General features: G+C 38.9%; 1 protein-coding gene across 1 annotated transcript; it reads right to left on the bottom strand.

Annotated features, from left to right (window-relative positions):
- Positions 1–216: 216 nt before the first annotated feature.
- Positions 217–21,422, bottom strand: TMC3 (transmembrane channel like 3). The gene is made up of 22 exons (XM_051796703.1): positions 21,203–21,422; positions 19,820–19,963; positions 18,434–18,509; positions 15,604–15,685; positions 14,784–14,890; positions 13,887–13,985; positions 13,652–13,794; positions 12,072–12,219; positions 10,735–10,778; positions 10,432–10,579; positions 9,561–9,670; positions 9,327–9,405; positions 8,615–8,848; positions 6,929–7,057; positions 6,197–6,264; positions 5,840–5,968; positions 4,923–5,033; positions 4,345–4,470; positions 2,917–2,995; positions 2,677–2,719; positions 1,974–2,268; positions 217–1,241 (listed from the first exon to the last, which is right to left on the bottom strand). The coding sequence occupies exons 1-22, from the start codon at positions 21,310–21,312 to the stop codon at positions 431–433; spliced, it is 3,315 nt and encodes a 1,104-aa protein (XP_051652663.1). The 5' UTR covers positions 21,313–21,422; the 3' UTR covers positions 217–430.
- Positions 21,423–25,917: the final 4,495 nt, after the last annotated feature.

Below are 25,917 nucleotides of genomic sequence, written 5' to 3'. Positions count from 1 at the left end.
CTCTAAGTAATAAATCCATTTGTAGGAAGCGGATTCCCAGCTGAATTTATTCAGTGGAAGCATCTTTAGCTTTGACCGTGTCAGATAGAGAAAGCCTCATCTCACGTATTTTTGTACTGGTTTAAAGCAAGTGCCCCAGGTACACAGCTTCCGATTTTCCAGTAAGTGGATATTTTGTTTTTTTAACAGCATAACAGTAAGGAACAACTTGGAATATTTTTCTCTTACAAAATTTGCAACATGTCAGTTGAGATATTAAAGCAAGGTACAGTAAAACACAAGGCTAACTATGCTTTTTCCACCCTGAGTGGCTGCATACAGGTTGTTACAAACACTACTAATTGTCACAATTACTCTGGTAGACCTCAAAGAGAAAATTCAATAAATGCACATATACCTGTTGAAAACACAAAAAGATTGAGGCACTTTCTCAGACATTTGAGCATATCAGTTCATTAGGCTCAGGCATACTTAGATCAACACTGTTTTTTGATTTCTTTTTGGTGAGTTTTGTTCCAGGCTTTGGATACTTGTCCTTGCTGTGAATGACCTGGATGTACTGGTCATTGCTGCTGTTCTGTGGATCACTGCTGGATTCAATGGAAATGGAATCAGATTCTGTTAGAGACTGCTCCTGTTTTTGCTTTGATTTTGGTTTCACACGGGGCTCAGGATAGTTCAGGTGTACTTTTTTGTAAGCATATGGAGGCCTGTCCAGGTCCAGCTCAAACCCATCATCCCAGGATTTGCAATGCACTCTGGCAGCATGTTCCCCGATGTAAAATTGTGGTGCTGGGCGAAGATCAGACAGAGAGCGAGGGCGGTGAGATCTGCTCATTAATTGTCTCCCAAGTTCTTCCTCATCCTCGTCATCTTCACTGGGATGAGAGGAATACATCTCGTGTGGTGTTCGAACCACGTATCTTCTGACATGGCGTGGATACAACTCGATAATGTCTCCTGATTCCTCCTTTCTGAAATGCCTTTGGAGTCGGGAGGTAGAACGGAGCGATTTTTTGCGGGGCTCATTTTCATTAACCAGAAAATACCTGGTAGCATATGGTCTGCATTCCACAAAAACAGGAGCCCCTGCCCCAAGGGCATCCGGATTTACCTGCCGAATGGCTTTTCTGAAGAGAGGCTCAGAATGAATATCTTCAGTGTGCTTTTTGAAAGTCACTGGTGTGCAGGACTTTGTTTTGCAGAGCTCACTTGTGCTCCTATGCACAACACCTGGGTATCTTTAGGAAGGAAAAAAAAAAAAAGAAAGAAAATACTGAAATACTTATCAATTAATGTAATTAAAACATATTAAAAATTCGTTGCTCTGGAAGTCAAACACTAGGTTGAAAGACTGGAGATCGTCATATTTCCACTGTTCCAAATTTTTAGAACCATTTTGAGAAACATACCCTAGAAATTAGGAGGTATATTTGTTCTTCCCGGGGAAAAGGCAGCAGGCAATTGACCTCTCATGTTATGTTCCCTTTCTGTTTTCTTATTATTCTGAGAACTATTTTTTATCTGATCATTTGGAAAAAAACACAGCAGGTAGCTTAAAGCATCCATCGGCTGGTGTCCTAAACTGATTGCCCTACAACTAGACCTGCACAGTGTTTGTTACTGTGTTTGTCTTGTTCCTGGAAACAGTATCCCACACAAACTATTTTAATTATGTGCCCGAGGGGAAGCTTAGTATTTACATTTACTCAAGGTATGTGTAAACTCCATCAACTACGTAATTGCAAAAGGTTTATAATCCCATCTCAAGCGAGTGTTAAGGAGGTGGTGTCACCAGCAATATGAATAGTATCCCTGAATTAATCTGCTTTTAAAAAATTTCTCAGCTAACAGCTCCAGACAGACTGAATGCACAGCTATTTGGTAAATAAACACAGCTATTTTGTCAATAAACACACGTAAGCCATGGAGCTGCTGGAATAAATGCCATTTCAAAACCAAAGCAGACTTACCTGTTTGTGGTATGATCATTTCTTGGTTTCTGTACACTTGTTATGGAGGGAGCTGGCGTTAAAGAGGTTGAAGTTGTGGGAGTTGCGTTGACAGGTCTTGCAACATCAGTTGAGGGCACGGTTTGGGGCACGGACTGGGAAATGGTTTGTATTCTGGTGCCTTTGCTCGCAGGAGATTCAAAGTTCAAGACACTGCCATTCTTTCGGGGAGTTGAGGACCGAACAGAAGACTCCTGGCCAATATCATTGTCTTGGTCTGGTCTCTTGTCATTAATATCCAGATTTTGGATTCTGGCTAGAGAATAGAAATTATTACAGGAACTTTCCAGGTCTCTACATTTAGAAGCTGCTGTGTAAATGCAGTGGCACAAATTCCTCCTTCAGTCAGGGATCCAATGCCAACAGAACCCACTGTGTTTAGAAAAGAGAAACTGGTGCCACAGTGGGAGACATAGGATCCTCATACTGAAGTACATGATAGATGGAGTATTGGGGACATAGAAAAAACACTGGATGTTACACTGTAGGATTCCAAATTGGGCAACAAGCCATTACCTCTTTTCAAGATACCCGATCTAGTTCTCAACATACGCAATACAGTTTTTAAAATGTAATTATAGCTCCCTACATGTATGAGAAATCAAAATGGTTTTGCATCCAAATGCTTAATTAATAGTGGCATTTCTAAAGCTCACCTACTTACCTACTGCCATCTGAACCACCTTTTTCTTATCTTCAGTTCTTTCCTAAAACACATTCAGAAGAATGAGAAGCAGTAAATTATTATGGATTAGAGAGTAAATCCACTTCTCTGTAAAGATGAAACATACAGGATTGGTTTTACATTATGAAACACTGGAAGTGACTTTAGGGATTTAATTAGGCTTGAACTTTGCTGAAGACCCACCAAATCACATGTAAAATTGCTTTGCACTGTACTTACTGCTTGGATCTTCATTCTCAGTTGATTGTTGGTGAATTTTAATGATCTTGCAATACTTTGTAGGTAGTAGATTAGCATGCTAGAAGTGAAAGAGGTGATATTAGTCACTTCAAACATTCTTGACAGTTTCCCTTTGCGGGTTTATAGGTCACTGAAATGATGTACAGGTTCAGTTGTTGCTCTGTATCATTTTCTTATACAACGATAATCGATCACAGCCTTCTTTCAAGCAAACACATAAAAGAAATAAATGACACTGAAAATAGATTTAACAGCAGTTCTAATTTCACCTGTGTTTTTTTACAGCTTTTTTCATTGTCCATGTAACCCTGGGTGTATTTCTAGTTTGTTTTTTTTTTGAATTCTGGGCACATAATTTTGTTAAATATTGTCTTGTGTTTTTTTCCCCAGTCCAAGGTTACGGAACAGAGACACCAGAATTACGGCTGAGCTTGCACACTCATACCAATGTAATTTTGTTGGCTAACTGAAATAACACCTTGTTTACCCTGGCACAGCTGAGATCAGATCCTGGCAGATTATGGCCTCACATAATGGATTACACTGGCTTTCAGATGAAGTAGTCTCATAGACTTCATACCACAAATATTTACATATGTGCTTTGCCATCAGTTTGAAGCAGTCAATAGATTTATTTAAATTTGTAAATATGTTCATATTTACATGACCAGGATATTAGAGGAAAAAAGTTACAAATAGGAAGTGTTGACTTGATCTTTCTCATTTGTTTGAAAAGCCCACTGGTAGAACAAACTCTGCCTTCGTCTTTAGTTTACAGGGAGAAAAATGGTAAAAAGGTACATGCAAGACAAAAGAGATTTCACAGAAGCAAAGTGAATTTCAAACATCTCAAAGTTGATATTAATTCCCAGCTAGGAACAATTATTTAGAATCTAAGTAAGAAAAGACTTCCACTGGAGGGTCTGCAGCAAGTTATATTAAATTAACACTTAAGAGCAGACAGTCATAATTGATTTATCTTGTCAGAAATCAGGATGACTGAGTAGCTTCTTTAAATGACAGACTAAGCCCTGTTCACTGTCATAAACTGAAGACCACAAGGAAATGGAAAAATTATTTCTGAGGAACTCTTGAAAGTGAATTTAACTTCCTGGAAAAAGCAGCACTGCAAGCCTTGACACAATATAGTGAGCTTGCTCTAACACAGTATCCCAAACCAAGAAATTCCTTTTGATAATGCAGTAACAGTCTTTAACATACTGTTGTTCCTGTCTGATCCATACACCATATATTCAGTGAGGTGTTGGATTTTTTTTTTTTCACGTATGCTTAATAAAATTGCAAAAATGCAGTGTTTATTCCTCAGTGTCAACATTTGACTCTCTAGAGATAGGGCCAGTATTAATACAAACAATTTAACCTGCCTGTGAAAACCAAACTACTTACAATAAAAGTAGTAGCGCAGGGAGGACAACCACAGGACTGCTGATGTAAGTAATCACTGTGTTGAACCACTTGGGAAAATCATTTTGAATTGTTTCAGAAACGATATCATATATTTTGTCTTGACCACTAGAAGAGGTGTGGGGGGAAAAAGGTAAATTTAAGTTGTAAGTAATCCTAGGTACATTTGTTAAGCAATGTTGTACTGAGTAAACAAGAAGTTTCATCCAAAACTACTTTGGAACATTGTAGTGAAAAGGAAAAAAATAAAAAAAAATAAAAGCAACTTGTTCATTAGTTGCTTTTAAACAATGTTTTTCCAAAGCACAAAAGCATTCACGAAGCTTGGAGGGTGCTTGAATTGAGACATGAGACAGTGATGTGTGGGAGATTACATAATGCAATGCAGTGTGCCACCGAGCAAACATAACTGAACTGTGTCTATAAAGCAAATACACTCAGAACACTGACATATTCACTTTATTAAACCTTAAACTGTAAAACATTGGCAGCTGAAAAGCATTTATTGTGAGAGGGGGAAATAGAATCTTTGCAGTTTTCATTAGTCTGTTCTAACTCACCTGAAGGGACCACAGCTTGAAGATGGCCTATACCGGGCAATAGCAAAAATTGTTGGTAACATGCATAAGAACAACATAAACAGCAACATGGCCAAGTAGAAATTATTGGACCTGCAAGAAGGTGCAACAAGTTTCAGATTATACTAATCGGAGAGAAAAACAGAGGCAACTTAAAAGGTTCAAGTCTGTATCTACCTATCAAGATCTACATTTCTGAAACATTAAAATCATTCTGCTATAATTAGAAAGTCTGGACAGAGCTGGTATAAACAGACTCTTAATGATCAAAATCCTATTTATGGTGCTTTCCAGATACTTCTGCGGCAGCCAGAGAACTGTTTACTGCATAAAAACTGACCTTACTGTCCAGTTGTGTTGGGGGAGAAAAAGAACATTGGCAGAAACTGACTCATCTTCCAAACACGTTAGAAATAAAGGATTCTTAAGAATTAAAGATGCCCTAAATTATTTTCATTTTGAGTAAACAATTAAGATATTCATCATGATAAAAGAAAAATGGGGAAAATTGTTGTGTGATGCAACAGAAAAAATGAATCTACTTCACAGCTTTCAAGGAGAGAAACATGAAAAAATAGGACTTGGAACAGTTAACACATCTAGGTTATTGTGCTCGAGCATATTTGTATAGAAATAAAGCATTTATGTCAGGCCATATATAGCTGTCTAGGAATATTCCCTGACATATTTTTCAGTTCTTGCATATCTTCAACTACCCTGCTTTACAAGACCTCCAGTTTCTCAGTGACTGTTTTTTTCCACAGACTTTTGCTATCAGTATTACTGTGAAATTTGATTGTCAGCTTTCAGAGCTAAAATCTCCTTAATTTGATTCATATGCACATTTCCATTGTCTGCATTTGATTTATTCCCTGTCTTTAGTTCTCATCCTGACTCACCGAGATGCTCTGAAAACCTGCTGATGTGGTACATTGCACGTTAGCACAGCCCAGCTCCTGAGATACATGAGTCCAATCAACTTGAGAACATTGAATGCTGGTAAGCAAGGTGAAAAGAAAGCTCCCATCCTGCAAAAATAATGTCATGTCAGTGCTCAGTGTTGCCAGAAACCATTTGAATGACAAAAAAAGAAGACACCCCAAACAAGAAAACAACAGCTCACTATTAATAGATAATCTGCCAATGTAAAAGACCACACTACCAATATCCTACTTGAATAGGTTTCATTGAAATCATCAGATTGACTTAGCAATCAGACAGCAAAGAACAAGAAAAATCACTTAAGGGCTACATACCAGATCATTCCTTGGTTGTAGACCAAATGCAATACATTCTCTGCAATTTTGAATTCTCCATATTCTGGCTACAAGAAACACAGTGTAAGATGAATACCTCTGTCTTTATCTTGTTTTCAGAACATTTATTTGAAGCATTTGACTGAATTAGTTTGCAGACAGCACATAGCCTGAAACATCCAGATCAATTACCAACTTTTGGCAGGCAGTGGGAACACAGCAAAACCTACTCTGCAGCCAGGGACTGAATGAACTAATTCCTCTCTAGTTTACTTCACTTCTTTAGTTAAGGACAAAGAACACTCCTCAGCCTTCCATAACAACAGCTTCTTGCTAACCAAGTATTACTCACTGTAGTTTTCTTAAAGGGCTGCTTGCTGTTGGTTGTGGTTTCTTGGACCACTATCTTTGTTACAAATAGATGTTACAGCTACAGAAAAGAGTAGGGAGCAACTCCACACCCTCTGTCTCACCTTTGACTCTGGTATCGCTCCATGATCTCATTTTGGGAAAATGCACCAGAGACATGGGAGTAGGCTTGAGAAAAAAACATTCAGTCTCAGCATTTACCCTGTGCCCTCCAATTTAAACTCAGTGTGAGCTGTGCCTTTATAGATGTGTGCTACCAAGAAATTATTCATTTGTGCCAAGACTTCAAGGATATTCAGTACTGAGGAAAGGAGCCCACCCATCTTCAGCATCTTAGTTTGATAAAATAAGGACTGTACTTACAAACTTGCTTTCTAGATCCCAGCACCAGCAGTCACTTAAATATCGGACACACAGTCCACGGAAAAAATCAATTAGCAGGATGCTTGCGACTGTGAAAATCATGTCGATAATTGAAAGCTTTAGCATCTCCTGAAATACACATTGTTCACACATACTGAGTCATTCTGAAGGCAAATGGACTGCATATGGCTCTTTTGCATTTGTGCTTGTATTTTTGGCTCAGCTCAGTATTCTGATAAGATATGAATTGAATATATAAATTACTTCCTTTTAAGCTTTTCCCTTACTTGTCTTTGTTCTGGCAAAGAGAATAAATATAATCAAGCTTCCAGGGTGCCTTCTATTGCTTGCAGCAATAAAACTCTGGTTATGATGGTATCAATAAATTTATCTGAAAATTTATCTAGTGAAACTAGAACAGGATGATTTTTCTATTTCACCAAGTCCTTTATTAAACTGACTGTTGCAATATATACTTGCTAAGTGCTTCACAATGAGAAAAATCCTATAATTCATACAAACCCAAACCCCAATGGCATAGGATCATCAAGCCATAAAAGACAGTTGCCTAGGGCTTACAAAGGAATGTGGTTATCCTATATTTAATTGAGCTTTCAAAATATAAAATTAAATAGAAAAGGTTCAGTTCCAAACATCATTAGCCCATTCTGGGGAAAAAACCAAACATTCAAACCCCTCTATTTCCTATGAGACTGTACAAAAGGAAGAGGGGTGTATGAGAATAGAAGTCAGGCTAATAAAACTAGGAGAGGTCTTTTTCTCCCCACATTCAAACAAGACCTTTAATATGCTCACTGAAACAAGGAGCTCGGCAAGTCAAAAACACACCAGCATCATTCTTAATCCAGTGGCCTAGACATGAGTGTGACTGAAAGAGACCAGAGCCTCAAATTACACCTTTTGCATCTTGTGTGGTTAAAATTTCTCTCTCTGCGTTAGTGCCCCTGACAGTCATTCAAAATAAAGGCCACAAATAATATACCCTTAACACAAAGGAAAGCAAAAAGTGTCATATTAAATCTGCAGATTTTCTTCACCCCAATATGGGAACATGGCACTGCCACCCAACTGGCCCCTTTCCTACAAATTGATGGTATTTTGAAACCTTTTGTTCTTGTCTTCTCTTCCTCTGAAGGAGTGAAGAGCACTTGATTCTCTAGTGATTTACTGAGGCAGAATGAATAGAGACTTCAGATATTGTACAAATGACTAAGAGCACAATCTCATGCTTGTTTTGGGTCTGACATCTCCATGTATTGAGGCAGTAACCTGAATCTGCACAGGGTGCATGTTGTTGCTTATATGTTTTTATAGTCATGTTTCTCTCTATGAGTTAGTGGGACATATCCTACTAAAATAGGATTCATATCATGCATCTATACAGATCTGCCTGTGCAGAGCTGAAGACAGAGACCAAAGCCTGGCAAAAGAACATTTGTATAACACTAAACATACTGTAGATATCAAACAAAATCCAAGCTTGTATCTGTGGCTTATGACTTAGCATAGCCTTTACTCGTTCTACACAATCCTTAGCTAAATTAGCTGAATTCTGGAATTTATATGAAGAAGAGCTCTAAAACTGAACGCAGCACAACATGATTTTAATTTTTTGTCAAATGTGGATTAGGAATAAGCTGATGACATAATAGAACAGTTACGTACTTGCCCAACATACGTCTCCCAGCACTGATCCTGTGGGTTCTGGGTGTTAAAGGAACTTGTTTTGTTAACCAGTGATTCAGAGACCATCAAGTCTTGAGTGCGATGCTCTTCCAGTGTGACAATGCCGCTTCTCTTTATTTGTACATTAGGAATAGTTAAATTGTCATCTTTAGAAAGAGTTTTGGTTGCTAAGGAGGTGGTAGAATTACTTGCATTGCTGTTAACGCTGGAGACCTGAAATAATAAATGTCCCTAAAGCTACTTTTTAACTCTACATAGGTGCAGATGTCTGTCCCTTCTACACACATTTCTTTCACATATTTTCCAGCAGCAGTTAGGTGACTGTTAAGTAGCCGTCAGTGCACAGAATCAGATGGAACTTGTAAGGACAGGACTGAAAGCTGATTTTAGGTAGCTGGAAATATTTGGCCCTAAAGTGATAGCTTTTTTTTTTTTTTAATAGTTCAGCTGTGCACAGAAATCTATATATCTTGTTACATTAGCAGTCAAATGGATCCACCTATCCTAAAAACCTAATTTAAAAGACCGTAAGTAAATTACTGAACTTAACATTACAATCCTATTGAACTGTAATATATTTTAATCTATTTCAAATAAATTGTCATCTGAATTCATATAAATCACAATAAATGGAATTCTATCTATGAAGTCTGCTAGCTTTATGCATCAGAAAACTCCAAGTTAAACTTACAGTGACACTCATACTGTCCACTTTATCCAGGAGTGCAATGATTAAACTGTAGAGGTTTCCCAGGTATAGAACAAGAACCCTGCAAACAGAATAAAATACAGGTTATCAGCATTGTTATTTCATGGAATTCTCATACATTCTCTGGTTTAGCTGGACTAAAATATATGACCAGAATATACCTCGTCTCTTCCTCCCTTTTCCCCCAAATATTTCTACACTTCATAATGCCCATACCTGGCAAGCTGGAAGCGAAGAGTGGTCCTTGGATGATACATCTCCAGAGCTGCCACAAGTTCAAAAGCAGAGGGTGCAATCATTGTGATCAGTGACACAACCACGCTTACCTACAGAACAGAAATATGCAGCATTTTTGTAGCTTTTTATGTAGAACCTCTGTGGAACCTTGGGTGCTGATTGAAATACTGCTGAGGCACATGCTTTGGTGATTGCTCTTCTTGGAGGATATGCTTTAAAAATTTGTTATTGACATTAGTAATAAGAGTAGTTATGATCCAAAGTTATAGATTTGGAATACCACTCAGGAGTTTTTACTCTAGATATTGTAGCTTTAAAGTTCTACTTTATTAATTAAAATAAAAACTTAATATGTGGGAAATATGAAACCAGAGTCTTCCTCTGAAATGAATGAGTGGCTTCTCCATACCCAATCACTTCCTACTCTCCATTTCTGAATGGAAATATTTACACAACATTTGGTATCCCCCAGCTGGAATCCACTGGTGTCAAAGTCAATTCCTTTCTGGTCCAGCAGTCCAGTGTTTGTTCAGCTCAATTATGGGTGCAAAAGCAGAATTGTAAGTGACAGGAGAGTTTAAGTTTTGTCCTCACAAAATAGGGACCTGCTAGAACAGCAGTCTCTGTGAAATGAGGACCTGCAGCCTCCCCCTGCCCACTTCAGCTCCACTAACACCTGTCTGCAGAGCAAAGGGAGCAAGAGAGTGAAGACGGATCCAGGTAAGCACCACTCATTCCTCATTTCTCCTGGCTCATCTCTTGTGATTTACACCTACGTGCACACTTGCTACAGACAGCCCCGAGACAGTAATCCTGCTTCTACCACAGAGCTGGCATAAAGACAGTGTACCTCATTTTTTTCCCATAGAGTCAATTCCTTTTTGACGCGCTCTAACTTTTGGGATCGATCCACGACGAAGTAGATGATGTAAATACTTCCAGCAAGTGAGAGAAGCACAAGGATGTTTGCAATAATTCTTAAGGTTATAGTCACTGCCCTAGAAAAAAAGAAAAATACAACCAATACAGTAGGTTGTCTGACGACACCAGGGGTCATTTCTAACATGGTTTAGAAGTACGAGACAAGCAGATTAGCACTGATATCTGCATCGAAACAGTGCTTTGAAAAGTACCTCTGATCTCATATACATACAAGTTTTTGCTTTTCTTCTTTTCCTGCTCTTCCAGTATAGCTTCCTTGAAAGAAACACAGCATTACCATTTTAATAATATCCAGCAAAAATAATGCACATATCTTTCACAGAAATTAAGGTACACTAATAAAAAACATCACATCCTGGAAGTGCAAGCAGAGAAATACCTCTTTGTCCTCATTGCTTTGTAGCAGTCATATGTGAGCTTAAATACTGAAGGACATTTCTGAGAAACAAATACACAGTAAGCAAATACTTGTGCACTTTTGGTCATGCATGTTCAGGGGGATATAACCAGGGGTTTACACTACCAGATTTTTTGCAGGATACACCTATAGAAACTGGGTGTCACTAGTATAATACAAAAATGTCAGAAGTTAACCTCATTCATTGAAATACCTAGATGTCATAGCTTACTGATTCATTCTTGGCACAATTTGAAATAATTTTGTTCAATGACAATGAGAATACACCAAATTTGGGAAATTAATTACTTTTGATAACACCACATATGCTCTTAAATTCTAAATGGAAAACATCTGTATTTATAGCAGTTTTCTAATATTGAGAGAGCTGTAAGATGTCTCTCCGTTTGTTATGGAGAGATGAAATAAAATATAAAATCATAAAATATCTCAAGTTGAAAGGGACCCATAAAGATCAGTGAGTCCAACTTCCTGCTGCTCATAGGACTATTTAAAACTAAACCATTTGACTAATAGCATTGTACAGATGAACTTCAACAGGCTTGGTGCTATGACCCTCTCTAGGAAGCTTGAATAATAGCTGATAAAATAAAGAAGAGCAATAATTTGTGTCCAGGAAGTTATAAACCATAAGAGAGAGATATAAAACTTATTACCATTTTAAAAAAACACCTTGCAAAATACGAGATGTGTTTCTGCTTCTCCACCTGTTATAAAGGAATCTCTAAGGCATAACACACTCTCTTTGCATAAAAACAATTACACATTTTATAAAGTTGTATATTTTCCTGTCGAAGCAATTGTTAACATGAATTTGATTCTAACACTCAATGAAAATTCATCAGAAGCAAATTTGTTTCTAGTTATATAATTTCCTGTCACACATACATTGGCATTAAATGAAACTCTCCCGAAGAAGGACACAATGACCTTGCTGGGGCAAAATGTCAGCAAGTACGATGTGCCTGCAATAGCACACAGGTGTGATGCCAGCCCTCCCCTAGGCAAACAGATCTGTAAATGAATGCCAGAAACCATAAGAAAGTGCAGGGGAGTCAGAGGAAGGACTTACACGGCTTACAGATTAACAAGCAAATCAACTTGAAATAATTCGAAGGTCAGTTGCTCACCCTAATGCTGTTGACTATGGCAGCAGTTTTGCTTTCTGCAGCCTCAGGATTTCCTATCAAATAGTCCCAAGCACAGAACAATCTCCAACAGAAAGTGTAATTTTCATCAGAGGCACTTGCTAAACTCATTCTTGAGTTCTTTGCCATTCTGTAAAAAAAAATAACAAACATTTAACTGCTATTGGTGTGTGAAGATGAACATGAAGAAAACCACTGGTTTGGTTTAGAGTTTTCAGATGTCTCTTCATTTAGAGCTACAAAAGGTTTGCAGAAATTAGTGTCGTTTTTGGCAGCTTTCTGAAGAACAGAAAATAGGGTGAGGTTCAGCACATTAACTTCAGTTTACATCTAGTGTAGATGTGACTCACTGTGGAAGGGCATTTTGATATTTACCATCTTTACAGCTGACAAATAAAGTAAATAAATCTCACTAGAACTGTGGACATATTTCAGTTTTACAATCTCCAGGTAGGATCCAGCTGGAAGACACCATCACTAAGTTTGCTGTTACTGTAATTACAAGCTTGTTTGGCATTACTAGTGATCATGGACAAGATCAGTTTGTTTTCCCTATTGTTTACACCTTCAAAATATCTGTTATTGCCAAATAGAAACCCAATGCTATTTTAAAGACCTTGGGAAAAAGAAAGAAAACTCCTCCTACTCATCTCAGGTAGGCAAGGAGGCAGAATATTGCAAAGTGTAAGAAATGAAATATAATGGCTTATGAAAAAAGGGCATCTGAAAGGACAACATTAAAGGGGGAATTGTACCCAGCTAAGGAAAGAGTCACTGAGCTAAGTCAGAAGGAGAAGAGCTAATCATATCCAGAAACTGCAGATGCATAGATCAGTGTCAGACATACCAGTGACCCTTGGCACGAACCAGGAGATAGAATAGAAATAAATGAAAAGGTTTGACTTCAAAACTGAGAGTTATTACAGGCAGCGCTAAAATGTCCCCGGACCGCACAGTGCCAAATAAATAGGTATCCAGAAGGGAAGGGAAAGCAAATCAGGGGAGGATAGAGTGACCTTGCCCCTTCTCCAAGCATTGCACATCCCTGGATTTATGGTCAGCACTGGCAGTTCTGCTCTCTCTGCTAAGTAACTCCTACTCCTGCCCCTTCGACAGTAAGCTGCTGAAGCAATGTAAATGATAGTTCACCTAAGAGGGAATTTTTATATTTGTATTTCAATAGAAGGAAATAATAAGGAAATAGTGTAGAAAGCACTACACTTCAAACATAAATTTCTGACATAGCAATATTTATTACAGAAAAGAGGAGAACAGAAGGGTTTTCCGTGAGTGTTGGGCGTAACTCTACACAAACACAAAGCACACAGATGATCATTTGCACTGCCCTCCTTTTATAGACTGGGAAATGGAACAGAGAGTGAAGTCAATGATAGCAAGATAAAGAGCAATCTAGAATTAAACTCATTCTGCCTCACTGATACTAGCAGGCTTGAATATTTTAATAGAACTGCACAGAATAAATACAGAGGAAGTGGTATAAATACCATCACCGATTGCCTGAACACACAAGCTTATGAAGAGCAATAGATGGGAGGTCTTACTTTTTGAGAAGAATGATGAAGCTGTAAGCAAACACCGCCATTCCAACAAGGAAGTAGGCAAGAGGCAGCCTGTATCCAGCTTTCCCAATCTTCCTTTCACTACCGTAGTAGCCATAAAACAAAACAGAGTACTGGAGGTAGCCCTGCAAAGACCAGAGACTGTCAGTAAGAGCAGTAACTAAGGATTGCAACAGAACAGCAATAGTGAAACAAGAAAGAGTGGTTTGAGTCTTGCCCCCAGTGACCAGATGGTGTCCAGGTCTTGAGCAGATTCAATGTGCTCCTTGGGGATGGTCTTGCTGACGGTGCTGCCGAACGGTTCTCCGGCCAGTAGCTGGGGAAGAGAGAGAAGGTCTCAGATCTGAGCCAGGGCTGCACAGCAGAACCCATCAAGAGCTGCCTGCATGGGTGGTACTATGTCGGTAAAATTAAATCCGACAGTGTTTGATCTCAAAATGGTATTTCAGAATTAAATTATTTTTCCTTTGAAAAAGAGAAAAATGGAAGTGAATACCTTTTTTTTTTCCCCCCACTCTACTTTTGGTTTTTACTGGAGCTATTTAATTTTTCTTCTACTTTAGGCAGTGAGAAGAAAAATCAGAGATTCCCGTGTTTCTTGAGAACATTATTAAAGCACAGGGTAGGTGAAGCAGAATAATATCTATGAATAATTAACAAAGTTAAATGAAAATGACAGCCTTACTTTCATGCAAGAACTAAAAGTTGTGGCTGTTCAGAACTTCTATTAAATGCTTTCTAATGGACAATAATCCAGAGTCTGGAGAGGGATGTTATGTTTTTCTGCTTGTAAATGACACTAAAAGGGCTTGACCATACTCTATACCAATTACAGCTTTTAGGAGTTGGTCCTTTATTTTAGTAATCAGATACAAACATATTCTCTAAAAGAATTAGTACCATGTTGACAAAATATCGTCTCTAAAACTAATAGCAAAAATCTGTTATCCTTTGGCAGAGAAAAACCTCTTAATAGGGGAATTTATTTTAAATAATTCATGTAAAATTGTACATTACAAATTGATGCATGACTTTAAGTGTGGTGTTTGTTTCCTTCAGCATGGAAAGTGCAGCACTAAGCATTTTTCTGTAAATATTAACAACATGTTCTTACCTCTGGTAAGACTACAAATGCTCCTGTCATTATGGTAAGTACAATATTGATTCCAAACAGCCATCTCAAGAAAATGAAGTAAGAGGCAACTCCAGACCCAAAATGACCTTAAACCACAAAAAATAGTTACCTGAGCTACACAGTCTATAAAAGCTCGTAGCATTTATCCATGAAGTATTATTTGAATAGTAGGCCAAGAGAAAAACCTCTCTTATTCACACAGGGAATACAGTAAAGCAGAGAAAACGTTAACATGTCACTGAGGAAAACACAATTGCAAACAAATTCTGTTGGGGATGTCTCATAATTACGAGCAGCACTTGTGCAAGAATCTGCCAAGCTGGGAGACCTCGTGCATCCATTTTCCTTTACCACTGGAGCACAGAGGTATGACCTGACTCCTGGGGGAACAACAGGGGCTGCTTTCAAGTCCATTGAAAGACTCAAGGGCTGGTGACGTGTGGTAAAACCACATTTAACCCTGGGCAGGCGTGGGGGTGTTGGCCCAAGGATGCTGGCTCAGGGACTGTGATAAACTAAAACCTCATCTTGCTGTGTTTTCAGAAATACAACAGAACAAATATGACTTCTGCAAAAGTTAACCCCCTCCCAACTAAGACCATAAATGAGGGCTGTGCAGTTTCCAAGGCACCCAGAGAAGAAGAAAAATCAAAGTTTTAAATAAAACATTCACTGCTGAAAATTTTCATTTAATTTCCTCCCAAATATTATTTAATTCAGTACATTAAAAAATAAACCACAAGACTCAGCATTTTAGCAAGTGTTTTACTATTCAATACTATTAAATCCTTATACTTACTCTCAATTTTCTTTATTCTCATTTCCCAAGGAATAAAGATTACCACAAAATTATATGCAAGTCGAAGAAACTTCCTCCAAAGCTGAGAAAAAAAGCAGAGAAATGAGAAATATGACACTTCTCCATGTTAAAAAAAACAACAAGAGTATTTTGCTCTTGTCTTATCTTGTACCACAAGAATTGTTACAAATATTCATGACTAAGGTCTTAGAGCACATCTGTGGGTAAAGAGGAGTAAAGCAAACCATGATAGGTTTTAGATAAAGCATGTGGGGGACAGGATGCCTTGACTCTGTTTATCAGCCAAATGCCAACGAAGAAGGGTCAGAGTGCCCTTTATTCACCTCTGAGGAGCCACCAATCTACATCTTTTGCTCATAAAGACGATAAGGAACCAACAAAAGACAGTGGGTGCCATTCCCTTTTGCCTTCTTGCTGGGACACCTTCCCTCTGGGTAATCTGTGAGGGAATCCTGCTGCACTACACATATTAAATTTGATTTTTTAGGACAAACAAATGAACAGGCCACTAACTTCAAATTTAAGAGGAGCATAGTGCCTTAGAGGAAATTTTCTTAGAGGAAGAATGTTCAATAGCAGCATGTTTAAGTGCTACATTTTCAGCTCTTTGTATTACAGCCAACACCTGCAGAAAACCTATGGTTATATTTTGTAGAGTCTTTATTCAACCTTCATTTTTTGCATGGTCAGAGGACCTTCCTGCACACAGTGGGGTATGCATACACCCATGGCAGAAGAAACAAAATCCACCTGTGCAACATTCAATATGGTTTTTGAGTTGTTGAATTAGAGCTATAACTTCACAGTATCAACAGAAAAAATAGTATTTGTATTTCAGGCATTATAAAGTACTTTTAGTACAGCTAGGTATTAAAAATCCCACCTATATTTTAGGCAGCAGCAGTGTCAATGTTATATCATGTAATCTAATCTCCTAAAACCTAAGAGGAGTAAATAACATTTTAATTACTGAAAATTTAATCAATCTCTTTGGCCAAAGTTAATTAATTTTTATGGTGATATGGATATTTAGTTGCATGAATGAGAAGTATTTTAACAAAAAAAAGGAAAGTGCAGATGCTGGAAATTTGCATGGGAATTGTTGGAATTGCTGCTTTTAGTTGAAAACAGGGTTCTCTGGGCTGAGAAATGACTCCATCAGCTTGTGCCAGCTGTCATGCAGATTTATAAAGAATACAAATGTGTCCATGTGAAAGTAGTATTTGTTAAAATTATAATTTGATAGCTATCACCACGTTTCCTCCCTACTACATACCTGAACAGATAATTTGTACTCTCTGAATCCAGAGTATGGGCATCTAGCATTAAATGAAATGTAACAAAAACTACAAAGGAAGTGTAAAATAATTGAACTGAAAAAAAAAGTTGCTTTCAGTGTCGAGACAGTAAAAAGTATTTTAATTTTGATTTTCATATATAATATCATGATTGGGTTGTCCAATTGTGAGCAGTATATATTCTGACAATTAAAAAAACTAATTTAAATACATATACACTTAACAGCTGCATTTTGTTCTTAGCACATGTTCAACCACTGAGTTCTTAATTTTGATGATGTAGTGCTTGTTTTGCTGTGCTGCAATTTTTGTCTCCTTGGTCACCATGTTTTTTTCTAAGAAAATATGTGCAAACAAAGCTCTTCCAAACAAAAAAAAAAAAAAAAAAAAAGAAAAACCACAGCTCATTCTGTTGCATTTGCTGAATTTAGCCCTGATGAAAAGGCCATATTTCCTAATTTGTGCTAGGAAAAAAATACAGATCCTCTACACATAATGAGCGGTACTAATTAACTGTTGAATTATATCCCTGTGCTGAATGTCTTCAAGCAAATACAATAGAGGCAATTAGATTAGACACAAACTTGTATTACATGAAAACTTCTGGTTTTGTAAAGGAAGAGTAACATGAAAAAAGTACCAAGCCCAATGTGTGATTTACTGACATGTATTGCAGACCTTTAGCACTTCTCTTTCTAGATAACATCCTAGTTCCCCTCCCACAAAAGGCAAAATTAGTGTTTATCTTAACAGCATTTGTTACTTCCACTGCTTTTGCCACACGTGCAAAGACAGAACAAAGAAAGCTTACTCTTTCTACCTTGGAGGGTAGTACTTTTAACCTATTGTGGCCCAACATTGCAGTACAACAGATACATGTGCAGCCTTTCACTTGTTCACATGAAAAAAATGTGTGGTATACTGCTTATTGGTACAACCCTGCCTTTTTGAATTAAGGTAAGTTAGTTATTAAAAGTCTATTTATTATGATGACAAAAGTATTCTTGACTGCTTAGATGACTAAAGAACTCTTCTGTGTTAGTTGCTTATTAGATACAATTTCTTGCATGTTACAAATATCCAAAAACTCAGGCCAGAGTCTATTTTCAGGGGTGTAAATAGATTTGCTAAGATTTGATTCAAATTATTGAGTATTATACAAGCAAAAACCTTCTTTAACAATGTATTTACCACAAGCTATTGTGGGATTGTCTTCCAAAGCACAAGCTAGACACATTTTTCATAATAAACTATTGAACTGTGGCCCCAGAGGCTGCTGAAATAGCTCTTCAGAGAATACTGCTCTGCGTTATTGATATCCCACTACCCCTCCAGCAGGCATCAATACTTGTAGACTCTCTGAAAAGAAAGTTTATACTGCACTGGTAGAAGGACATTCATTTCTTGACACACGAAATTAGTCGGCACAGCAAGCACATGCTTCTGTAAATGAGAACTGCAAATGGCTGTTGTATAGGCAAGAGCTGAGATTTAAGAAAAACGACCCATACCTCTGCACCAGCAGCTTGGTAACCTCTGGTTCTAGTGAGCCTCCCTTCGTACTTCAGCACGATCTCCTTCGCCTGCCTGCACAAGAAGGTGGAGGTTCATTCTACATTGATTCCATTACTTAGGGCCCTTATTCTGCACAAGCAGTAACCAGTAAAGTTGTCAAATGCTCTGGAATACAGCCATGCACTGTCTCATCATCAACCTTCAATCAATCATCCAGGCAAAACTTTTTCCTTTGATTATTGAGGTTTTGACTGATATTTTAAATCCACTCAGAATTTTGCATGAGAGAACTCAGCATTCAAAAGACTGCAGGGGAAGTTTTCTCTTCACCTATTTCTCTGTCCTCTTTTTTCAAAGTATTTCTTTTAAAATGGCACAACCCAAATGAGTAAAATAACAAGATCCCCATTACAGTCTGGTAATCTCATGTGGATACTAACACCTCTTCTGTAGATATGGCATCTCTCTTGTGAGATGCAAAGAGGTACATGTTCATCTGGTCATACAGAGTCTTTGAGCTCAGCAGAAGGTGGATGGGGATCACCGAGATCTCATCAACATGAGCAGGAAGGCAACAAGTCACAGACTCTGCCTAAGAGAGAAAAATCTCTCTTTGCTTCCCAGATTACACAAGGGCTTTACTACTGGTCAGGATTCCTCGTGACTACATGGCCATCTGAGCACCATACAGTGTTTTAAGAGAAAGTTACCAGATAAAAAGGGAAAAAAAAAAAAAAGCAAGCCTCAAACAGACCATGTTGTAAAGGACCTGACATAGTTTGGACAGGGGCCTCAAAGAGTTAGTTACACACCCTTTCATTATAAATTTGGAATTATTAATATAATAATTACAATCTTAAACCGTGGAACATGTCTACACTGACCATATCTTTAAAACCTACAAGTGTCCTGTGTTTCGTGCCAAGATGTTACCTGAAGATATGACCACCTTCTGTTTTCATACCATGCAATTACCTTAAAAACAGTGGGCTGGTTTTCCTTTTTGGGACACAGTGAAACAATTTAGCTTAAAAATGTATTACAGAACATTATCAAAAGCCTTTCTTTAGATCACTGAATAGTTGACACACTGTTTTAGTGGTAATAGACAAAGCACGATTTCTTGCTCTCTTTTTTATGCTGTTACTCTCTAAAGGGAGCCACAGGCATGTGCGGGAGACAACTTCACCTACAGACTGTCCACCCCGAGGCTGCTCCTTCAGCCGGCTCTCAGATCTCAGAGCATCCTCATGGCATGCTTTCCCAGCAGCTCTTAATCATTTTTTGTGCACAAACCCTTCCAGCTTACACTGGAAAAGTCCTGAGGCTGCAGGCACTGTCACAGTCAGTGAGCCTGAAAACCTTTGTGCAGACACCGTTACCTGAGCGCCCTCAGCTTCTGCCTCATCGGCCACGGCCGGCAGCGGATGTTGGACATAATCTCCTTCTGGTACTGGATGTTCTGGAAGAACTGCTCTGGGTCATGGCTCTCAGCCTTTTCTTCACTGATATCATCATCTGAGTTGCTGGCAGCCCAGTACACACCCCACGAGAGGAAAAACAAAACAAATTATTCCCATTCAGATTCCCAGCCAACTGTTGATTTGCACAGGACCCATCCTATTAGAGCAACATAAGAGCAGTGAGCTGGGGAACTCGCATGACAGTATTGTTTTAAAGTTGATTAATAATTTGGATGCATTCCCCATCTTCAGGATGTGCCTCTTTCCCTCCCCACCAGTTTCTCCTCAATTTAAATTATCTCCACTCCCCACCACAAATCCCAGTCTTTCCCTTCTGAGCATTTCCAGCCATACAGCTTGTACATCATGCTAGCAAGACTCTCTGCATATTTTTCTGGAACAAAGTGCTGTAGAAACATTTCCAGCAAGAGCACGTAACATTCATTTATTCATCACACCTTTTATTTTGATTTTAATAATGATAAAATATTTTCTTGTTAGAATGGGGGAACAGATGATTCAATTGCAGTCACCCTTTGATCCTGTTCCCTGCTGAGGGCGGTGGCAGTGTGGGACCCCACACACCAAGAATTATTCCTCCCTGTAAAAAGGTTCATGTGCTTTGCTACAGATTTCTGTGGATGATTAAATCGTCTTTTCTGATGCTGTCACCACATTTGCTCAGCTATAGTTCTTGCAATTCCCTGTTAGTCTATGAAACAGCAGCAATAGTCATTCTTGCAGAGGTTTAGGTCTAAAACCCTGTGACTGTTTCTCCCTGACTGACATGAAGGGATCTGAAGGACTGCAGGAAGTTTCCCATTTGTATTGCTATGTACTTGTTGGGAAAGTTCCCTGCAATTTTGCTGAAAAAACAACACCTTTTAATCACTTAACAATAAATCATAGCCTAAACTATGCCACGTAAGAAAACTGACATACTTCATCAGACCACCAATTCATTGGTCTGCAGTCCTGTCTGCAGAATGTCACAGGGGCATTCAAGGGAAATTTATAATTACGCAGAAAAAAAATAAAGAGATTTCTTACTCTGCTATGCCCTGAACTCATTGGAGTTACACTGCTTTATGTACAGTCTCGACGTTTCGGCATGAAGCGTGAACTTTTGAGAAAATAAAAAGAACAGAAGTTTGAAATACATCTAAAAACAGAGAGAAGAGGGATTTTTCTCATGCTCATTTCCAAGTTAGCACGCTCTGTCTGAAGGAAAGTGAAAAGACAAGATCCCACTCCTGTGCTAGGTAGAGCAGACTCGCTTCAGGAGAGAGGGGAGTCTCTTACCTGTGGGGTGGCTCCTGGTAGGTGTAGATGCCGGCGTGACGCTTCGCCGTGCGGTGCTTTTTGCCGGACTTGGCAGATTTTGCGGCAGGGGAGCCCGTCACTGCTGCCATGGTGGCAGCTGCTGCCCGCACCAGGTGGAACTCTGCTGCGCTGGAAGGCAGCTTTGAGCTGAGGTCAGATGTCTCATAAGCAGCCAAATGTTATTAAGCAGAGAGCAGCGAGTGCTGCGAGCCCTGCGGAGCAGAGGATCACTGCCTGGTGCTCCAGCCTGGAGAGGACCTGCTGTCTGGCAGTGCCTTAAAGCCACAGCATGCAGCAGCCCTGCCTCAGTGCCTCAAAGCCAGGTGCCCAGATCAAGGTGGGAAGCTGAGTTCAAAGGTGGTCCAGCTGCAGCCCTTAATTCACAGCCCTTAATTCCTTGTTGTGGGTGAGGTATTTCCTCAAAGCATCATCCCACTGGCCTGCTCTGGGTGATGTTCCCAGTGATTGCCCTGAATGTACTGTTGACATCTCTGCTTCATGTGCTTGAGAAAAGGTCCTTGCTTAGGTAAAGCAAAATGGTTTACCTTTTGGCCTTTACTAACAAAGTGCAATATCATTCTCCTAACAGACTTCCAGATCCTCTCCCGGAGGACAGCCCTGACAGAACAGGATGCTGCTGCTTTCCTGGGTCCAAGGCCGGCCATTGCTTTCATTCCTTTTACCTTAATTTACTGGCTTGTCTCTTGGAGATATCAAAATACCTTTTATTTAGACAAGTACTGATTACCAAGCAATTTGCTTTTTCTTGGTAGATGCAGTATCTTAATCATGCTCAGTTCCATTAATTGTTGTACCACCTTTAACATTTACAATAAGCACTGACTGGATTATTGATATGTTATAATAATGGTTATTCCTAGACCTAAACCCCTGGAAAATATCACCTCTTAATGTTCTTTTTCCCCTGTTTCTTCAGCTCTACTACTTAACTAATTTTATTACAAAACATACCAGAAGTATATTTAACACAGATAATCACTGTAAGAAACAACAAATGGACTGGTGCTGCCAGCTTGAGGACCCTGTATTAAATGGTTATTTTCTCTTTCTCTCCTTCTGTATGTCCTGGGGCAAATCCTTGCCCTTTTTTGCCTCATTTCCCCTCCTTAAATAAGGATAACACTTCTGTATTTCACAGGAATGATGTACTCACTGGAATCACATAGGCATGAACTTCCTAATTCACTCCAAGTATTTCAATTGCATAATAAAACTGAAAGCAAAACACCAGTTTTCAGTTTTGAACGCCTCAACCAAATGCAGCACCAGTGGCTTTGACTCAGTTTCCATCTACTCAAAAAGTAACCCACCCATTTATTTAATCCAAGATTAACTATTGGGCAACTGACACACTGTACACACCAGCAGCCATATTTTCGTGGTGGAGAGTCCTCTAACACCCTTCCTATAGTCAGCACCAACACCACCTTTCCACCAGCATCTCTGTGATACTGGCCAGGACAGAATACACTGCTCCAAGCTCTGCTGGGACCAGGGTAGCTGAATTTCCCATGCTTTTCTCCATCATAGAAGTTGTGAGTGTTCTGGGTCACATTACTGAAACAGAGCACACAAAAATACTTTACATTAGTAGTTTCTGTGGCCATAATTTGATGCTCAAAAAGTGGGAGAGAAAGGAAGGGTTTACAGAGAGTTTTCACTTGTTCCCAACTTGGTGTTTTCTCTCCTTAATAGCTCTGTGCAAACTGCAGCAAGGGTTTTGATTGCATAAATCAGTGGTCTGTTGTAGTTAACTTTTACTTGCAGCCTCTGACAAGAAAGAACATGAAGTTCCTGTAGAGAATTGCACAGGCTGCTTTTTCCCTCTGTCCTGAATTAATCTAAAATATTGCCACTTGCTGAGAAATTTTACTTTTCCATTATCATGGTTCTGTCCACTGTCCTATACTTACTGAGTTAAATAATTGAAGGGCTGAGTAGCCACAAGCCTTATTACTTATTACTTGTATAGTCTTACATTACTGAAAGAGTAAGTCCATTTGGTGTAATTTACTCCACACTTTTTAGATGAAAATTCAGCTCTAGAAAAAGACGATTCTGCATTTCCAAAATGTACCTTGCAGTAAAGCCCAGAGTTCACTTGGTGTATCTTGTTTGAAACTTCCCCAGAAATTGGGGAGTTTCATTAACACAGAGCAGAAGAGCCCCAGAATTGTAAAGAAATGCCCCTATTCAGAGTTCAGTAAAATCAGTCAGCTGTATTCTGCACCACAGAATGTCATATGATGCATGACATTTAAGCCTGCTAAAACCCACTTACTACATGGATTTTTTTTCTGTGAATGGAACTCTCTAGTCCCAGCTCCACTCTGAGCATCTCTTGTACCCACCTCCTTTAGCCACAATAGAGATTAAAGGTTGAGGACTCCAGTTTTCAGCTTGCCAAGGATGGACCACAAAAAATTGTACTTTTTCTGTGCTGTGTTTCATTATTTTTCATTTGAAGTCTGTAAAATAGAGGCTGTTACAGCTTCGACACCTCAGTCTTTCTGTACCACTCTAAATCCACAAACCTTTGAATGGCTTTCCTCTTTGGCTTCCAGTTCACAGGACAAAAGATACATCCTACTATCCTCTCTGTGTCAGACCATTCATCAAGTGAAAGCAAACAGCCAAAAGGAAAGGGTATCAGCCCAGAAACACATCTCCATTAAAAGTCTTATCACCTCTTTCCAGCTGGAAAAACAAAAGAACTACTCTGAATGCCAGGAACATCCTTTAAAGCTTTGATGCTCAGAGTATGGCAAACAAGCCCACAAACCACCTTTTTCAACCTGCCACAAGATATGTTTTCAATTCTATAACTTAAAAGCAATAATATGTTAGTTCAGATGTATTTCCTTGGCTGTAGTTATTTTTCTTTGCATCTTAGCCAGTGGTACAACACTGAGGGCCAGATTCTGCTGCCTTGGCTCATGAGAATAAGTGCCCCTCTAGTCAGACCAGTCTACTGCAGTCCATTAGCTGCCTGCTTATTCCAGTTACGTGCAGAAACATTAATGTCATGTTGCAGATAGATACCTCACTAAGGAAAATTCCCCAGAACGCAGGTTTTGACACAATAACATTCTGAATTCCGCAGATAACATAAGCTAGATCTCCAAAAACTGGCTATTTCTCCTTCTGTATTACCATTCCTGCTTCATACTTTTCCCTGAGATTTCGGATGCCCTACTTTTTATTTGAAGGAACCACAGTAGAGGGATTAAGACTTAACATCATCAGTATTTCCTAGGGATTGCTACATTTCACAAATAAAGCAGTATCCATTAATATCATGGTGGTACATCACTACCCAAACCATTAAAACACTAACATTACTGATTTACATAGATTTAATTGGCTAGTGTATATTAATGTGTCAACAAGGCACATAAATTTTGTTTCCCTTTGTTAGAAGAAAGCTTAAAATCTGAAAAAACAGAGCGACAATTTAAGTCTGACATTTATACAACCCTAATACTGCCAGTGCTCAAGGCACATACATCATACAAAGTTACTACCAAACAGTAAAAGCACAATGAGTAGCAGGAGACTTATGGAGCCCATCTGACAGAAGGGTGCAGAGTGCTTTGTAAGAGAAACCAGAAAGCAGCCTTCAAGAGCTTAGCCCTGAAGTTGGCGACGTCCTCCGTTGCACATGATCCCTGCAACTGCCTCTTTAGAGGACTCAAGTGTTAACTCAGACCACAAAGAGGGTTTTGGTTTTGCTTTTCAACTCAGCAAGCAGTTTAGCAGCCAGAACACCCAGCTGCCCATTTCAATATGCTCTATTGAATCCAGAAACCTACTGGGGTTTGTTTTATTCTGAGTGAATACTACGGGAGTTATAGATTTGATTTCAATTGCCATTAACTGGATGTAAAACAGGACATTAACCTTTTACTGCAAAACTTGCAGCTCTCTGTGCGTAATAGGAAGCCTCACATTTGATCCACAGGATCATTTTGCATTCTCAAACATTTATCCAGGAAAAAGTTGGGCTAGTGAACTCTGTTTACTGAAAATTCAGGGAAACAGGAGGCTATATTCTTTCCTATATATTCCATTCATATAGAGTTACAGTTTGAATTTTACCCATCATTACCCATCAGTGCAGTCAAACTCTGGGACCTTTTCAAAATACCCCTGCTCAGGAGAGTCACAACATTGCTGATCCCAATTTCAAGAAAGAAAACATCAAGAAAAGGACAAGTTTTCCAGTCATCTCTGTAATAAAGAGAATATTATCTCTCCAGATTCTTGAGTACCTAAAACAAGTGGAAGAAAAAATATTTGGAAACTCTGAAAAAGATGACTTGTGTGTCTTTAAGCGAACTAATTTGATTCCATAGAAACCAGTGGTAGGTAATGATGCTGTACAGCATCCAACTTTGTGTGAAAACACCGAAACTCCTCTTGGCTTGAAGACATTTACTTTTAGAGCTGAAAGAACTAAGATCAAAAGGCAACCCAAACGGACTTCAAAGACAAACACTCCCTGCTCAGATTGCAATCTCAGCTCACCTGTTTAGTCCCCAGAGATGACACAGACATGCAGCTGGACATAAGAGCAGTTATGGGATTTCCAGGGCAACAATGGCAAAGCCATCGTCTTCACTTACTGAGAGTAAAATTGATCCACTGAGCTCTGTTAAATCATTGGCACCCCA

This window comes from Manacus candei, unplaced genomic scaffold, assembly GCF_025592945.1.
Source record: "Manacus candei isolate 608988 ecotype Guabito, Panama unplaced genomic scaffold, ASM2559294v1 h1tg000046l, whole genome shotgun sequence".
NCBI classification, from domain to species: domain Eukaryota; kingdom Metazoa; phylum Chordata; class Aves; order Passeriformes; family Pipridae; genus Manacus; species Manacus candei.
The sequence above is the reverse complement of the archived record's forward strand: the minus strand, read 5'-3'. Positions and strand labels throughout refer to the sequence as shown.

What these genes read in the sequence shown, in the direction of transcription:
- TMC3 (XM_051796703.1), bottom strand. Translation starts at nt 21,312, where the DNA reads ATGGCAGCAGTGACGGGCTCCCCTGCCGCAAAATCTGCCAAGTCCGGC. An exon ending in TGGACAGTATGAGTGTCACT is followed by an intron (nt 8,849 to 9,326) that starts GTAAGTTTAACT and finishes TTATTATTTCAG; the next exon opens with GTCTCCAGCGTTAACAGCAA. An exon ending in GGTGGTTCAGATGGCAGTAG is followed by an intron (nt 2,269 to 2,676) that starts GTAAGTAGGTGA and finishes TCTATTCTCTAG; the next exon opens with CCAGAATCCAAAATCTGGAT.